Below are 4,645 nucleotides of genomic sequence, written 5' to 3'. Positions count from 1 at the left end.
TCATCTTGCTCTGGTCAATCGCCAAGAAGCTTTCCAGTTCTTTCCAAGTTCTCCCATCGAAACTCAACTCAACTCAACTGGTTATTCCTCTTGAATCCTGTCTGATCCCAGTCTGACGGACTCGGACGTAAAGGGCTGTGGTCAGTCAAATGTCTGGAGTCGGTGCTGATGTTGGCCTTGAGATCTGTGGTCATTATCTTATTATCTTAGATTCATGTTGAATTGGCCTTACCAAAATGAGTCTCAACTCAGCTCAACTCTACTTTATTTATAAAGCACTTTCAAAACCACAAGTGGAACCAAAGTGCTGTACAGAAGGTAAAATAAACAGTAATCATCTCAACGTCAATGTTAGGGTTGACAACATATCGTTGCTTTTGAGGGGTTCAAAAACTGTTTCAATAATTGTGAGGATTTAATTCTCATAAATATGTCGATTGCATATAGACATATATAAAAATTAATAATTCAAGGTTATGCATTTTCCGCCCTCCATGTTTGGTATTTGAGTCTCCAGTTTTGACAGTGACTTTGTGGCTGAAACAAGTGTGGTCATGATGTGATGTCCTGACAATTATTTTTTTTTCTCGAACTTCCTGTCGTCAAGTCATCTGTTGCAATCTGTTTGCAATTTCCTCTTTTTTTCGGATATGACCGTGGCCTCGTGCAGCACAAATTCACCACCCCGCGCTTTTGAATTCACATTTGAGAGATCAATAAACGTCTGTTACAGACAGAAAAGCACCCATTGCATTTGTTTCCACTAGACATGTGTTTGGCGGTTGAGCGTTTCCAAAAACAAACACGTGCAAAGGTTGAAATTTGCCTATCGCAGCACAATGCTACTGTCATTTGCATCTGTTCTGCCGGACTAAAAATAATGTGAACACAGTCACACTCTGGTTCGTTTAGTCAGGAGGATCCACAGCAAAAAGAAGCAGAGAGACATAACAGGCAGCAAGACTAGAGAGAGGGGGGGAGGCAAATATGCAGTGCAGTGTAAGTATGAGCGGTTTCTAAAAGTAAGGTAGCAGGAGAGGAGGAACGGGAGGGGGGAGGAGGAAAAAGTCTTTCTTCCTCTTCAGCCTGGGCTGAGCTGTTGCTGTATCCTAGAAGCCCCGGTCCGTAGCAACAGGAAACCTTGGTATAAAAAGCCGAGTCGCAGGGGGGAACCCTCCTAAAGCGCCTCTCGTCTGCAGCATGACCAGGACCGAGAGCCTGGGAGGGTGGACTTAACAAGACAATGCCCAGCCTAATCGTCGAACCACCCAACACACAGCACTTCATCATGGACAGAGATGACAGGAACAGAAACAAGAACATGTGAGTGAACCGTCTAGCTCAGCATCGTGAGTCTCCGGTTGAACCGGACTTCTCGTGGCGCTCGAAGGAAGAACTTTTTAAAATCGCGCTTTACTTTCAAATGGATATGCGATGCTTGTTTTTATTTTTCGCTTCACACCTGAATCCAAAGCAGTTCACGGGGACATTAATGTTGCTTGGTGTTATCTTCTGAAATGATGTCATCTAAATTTACTACATTCACATGCTCAATTCTAATTACTAGCAGGCCCAACATGCTTTGACAGATCCACTGGGAACCAATTTAACAGCAGTAAATCCAGTGAATTGATGCATTTCTTATCTGTACACAGCGGAAAGAACTTTATGTGCCGACTCCAGTGCATGTTCTCCAACTCATCAGGCTCCGAGAGGTAAGGGAACTTATGAAGTGTTTTGCATACATTTCTGTTTTAAAATAGCCAGCATGCTTCCATCATTTCCATGTATGGCATCATGAAAGGATTCAAATGAAGTAGAGTTTCCATGTTTGCTTTGGCACACACGCCAGGATATCCATCCAGGGGTGGACATTTTTGGATTTGATAAGCACATCTGCAAGGCTTTCTCAATTAGTTTCTGCGGCCTTGCAGCGCTCTCACGCTTTTATTCATTTTTTTTGTTTTTACCCAAATTTGATTTTGGTTGAGTAATCTAACTTGCATTCTCTCCCAGCAGGCTAAGTTTAGAAGATACCCAACAATGGTCACAGTCACTGGAAAGGCTTCTCGAGTCTAAATGTAGGTTGCCTTTCCCCGGAGTACGAGAATACCACTAGAACAGTGAATTGTGTTAGTGATATGAATATATATTTATTTATTTTAAAGCTGACCAAAGGTGTTGTCTGTACCTCACGCTCGCTACGACTTTCGTGCTTTCCTCAGATGGGTTGGCCACTTTTCGCAACTTTCTGAAATCTGAATACAGCGATGAGAACATTGAGTTCTGGCTCACCTGCGAGGACTACAAGAAGATTAAGTCTTCATTCAGAATGTCTTCAAGAGCCAAGAAGATTTATGAGCAGTTCATCAAAGCAGAATCTCCTAAAGAGGTAAATCCAACTTTTGCGCATTCCTGCATGCAGTCACTTTACATCATATCGTGTCGTAAAGTGCCAGCCCACGCGTTGAGAAAGTGAAATATCGCTCCCATCTGTCATTCCAGATCAACATTGACTATCAAACCCGGGAGCAGATCAAAAGAAACGTAAAGACTCCCACCATGCACAGCTTCGATGACGCTCAGAAGATAGTTTATGGGCTGATGGAAAGAGACTCGTACCCGCGGTTCCTCCGCTCGGACATTTATAGAACTCTACTGGAAAACCTCGCGGCGGACGCCACAAAGGGATGAAAGCGCCACCGGGGGAAGGAAGATAGAGAGAGGGAGAGAGAGCCAGAGAGAGAGAGAGAGAGAGACATAAAACCCATAACTGGAATGTTTGAGCTCCTTCGGGAGGAAGGCCCAACAACAAAGGAGGAAGGAGGGGCCGCTGCGCTGACACCGACGGAGGCCTCGCGCCTCGGCGGCGTCACCGGGCCCAGCAGCGGGCCGCGCCTCGGGCCCCCCCCCCACGTCCCGACGGACTGAGCGCGTCACACAACCCCGAGGAGCAGAATAAACACGACCAGACCTGATGACGGTTAACCCCGCGCCGTGCGCTCGCAGTGGATGATCAGCCTTGTTGACAAATTGATCACTTCTGACGATGAGTGACTCGTTGAGGGGACCGACAAAGCATCTGGCCTCCTTTTTTTTTGCAGACGTGCTTCCTGTACAGAGTCTTGAGAGGATGTAAAATGCAACAGTCATATTCGATTAGTTGTGTGTGTGTGTGTGTGTGTCAGATAGGGTGAAGGTGAGTGTTTAGTTATAGCTTTTAACTGCCACGTAGAATAAAAAAGAACAAGATGTTGCAACAAAACTTGGCCAACCATCTAACAATAGCACTCGGGAAAGATGAGGAGCATTAGGAGTCCATAGTGATGTTTTAGAAGGCCACTTAATTGTGCAAGAGGCATTGTGGAACACTTCAATGGAGATTCTTCCTCTTAGCTACTGACCCCATATCTTCTTCCAAACAAACTTCTTTCATTACTGCAAGTTTCAAGAGTTGGGATTTTATTTAATAAACTATTTTAGTGGAATTATTACAGTTTCACCTTGCATGATGGGATGTTAAATATCTGAGAAAATGCCTTACTATTGCTTTCCAAAGGGTGAATTGTTTAGTTACTTGAAAGGTTATGTAGTGAATTATTTATTATTAGTTATCACCATTCGAGTACAAGTGGTTTGCTGTGTTGAAGTGATTGTTAAAATATTATTCATTTGAACGACATTAAATTATTTAAATTGCCCACTTGGAATAAATTGACTTTTTTAGTCACACACACACACTCTCATTTGTCACATCATAGCTTTTAGCGAATTTACTCAAATGAAAACTGCAACCCGCTTCTAGTGAAATAGATTTTTTAAACATTATATCACAAAGTATCTGGCATGTTTACATAGTGATTGTCTGCTGTATGTTTGAAGCAGTACTCCACCACATACACATGGAAGCCTAAAGTTGTGCTGTGGTATTTTCATTGTTGTAGAGAAGCGACTGGAGCTCAGCTCAGACTTAAAACTCTATCCTGTGGATTGACAAAGTATACAGAACAACTATTTATCTATTATATTTAGCTCCTCGCTCATTCAAATATTTTTTTTATTTTTTTTACTTCAGAAGGAGGTGGAAATTCAAAAAAAGAAAGTGAGTGTAGTCATAGTAAAATCTGAAAAGAAAAACCCAGCATTAGCTTGAATTTCCATCTTGTTTTCTCATTCACAATTACATTAAATCAAACTGATCCATGTGATATCCGACACGCTAGTTTCCCGTTTTCCTTTTTGTGGCCTACCACGCCAATGTAGGAGTAGAAGTAGGCTCCATGCTACTAGCCACGGTGCAGTAAAGGAGAAGTAAGTAGGCTACTCCCTTGTTAAGTTACTTTAGGTTTCTCCTTCATCGGTTTACTTTATTCATTTACTAATAACCTTTTATTTTAATTCATTTTTCTGTGCACAACTTGATGTACAGTTATTTATTTAAGATCTTCAACTGTGTTCAACTGGCTTTAATACTATATTTTGCTTGTATAGCATATTTTCCTAAAACATTCAAACATTTATGGCCTCTTAAGTGCCAATATATACATATATATATACACACACCGTCATTTACAGAATTAAAGGAACACTTTGAAAACATCAGATCTTAATGTGAAAAAACGTTTGATGGAAATAAAGGTTTCAG

The 4,645-nt window shown here is 41.9% G+C and overlaps 1 protein-coding gene across 2 annotated transcripts; it reads left to right on the top strand.

The window, feature by feature from the left end:
* The first annotated feature begins 413 nt into the window (after window positions 1–413).
* On the top strand, window positions 414–3,933 carry LOC119217274 (regulator of G-protein signaling 13-like). 2 transcript variants are annotated; one of them, XM_037470795.2, is made up of 5 exons: window positions 414–1,323; window positions 1,656–1,715; window positions 2,020–2,081; window positions 2,226–2,392; window positions 2,506–3,933. In XM_037470795.2, the coding sequence occupies exons 1-5, from the start codon at window positions 1,244–1,246 to the stop codon at window positions 2,692–2,694; spliced, it is 558 nt and encodes a 185-aa protein (XP_037326692.1). In that variant the 5' UTR covers window positions 414–1,243; the 3' UTR covers window positions 2,695–3,933. The 2 variants fall into 2 exon arrangements, with proteins under 2 accessions (XP_037326692.1, XP_037326691.1); XM_037470794.2 differs by having other exon boundaries at window positions 435–1,323; window positions 2,017–2,081; window positions 2,506–3,931.
* The last annotated feature ends 712 nt before the right edge of the window (window positions 3,934–4,645 follow it).

This window comes from Pungitius pungitius, chromosome 7, assembly GCF_949316345.1.
Source record: "Pungitius pungitius chromosome 7, fPunPun2.1, whole genome shotgun sequence".
Classification (NCBI taxonomy): domain Eukaryota; kingdom Metazoa; phylum Chordata; class Actinopteri; order Perciformes; family Gasterosteidae; genus Pungitius; species Pungitius pungitius.
This window is presented reverse-complemented; position numbering and strand designations above follow the sequence as displayed.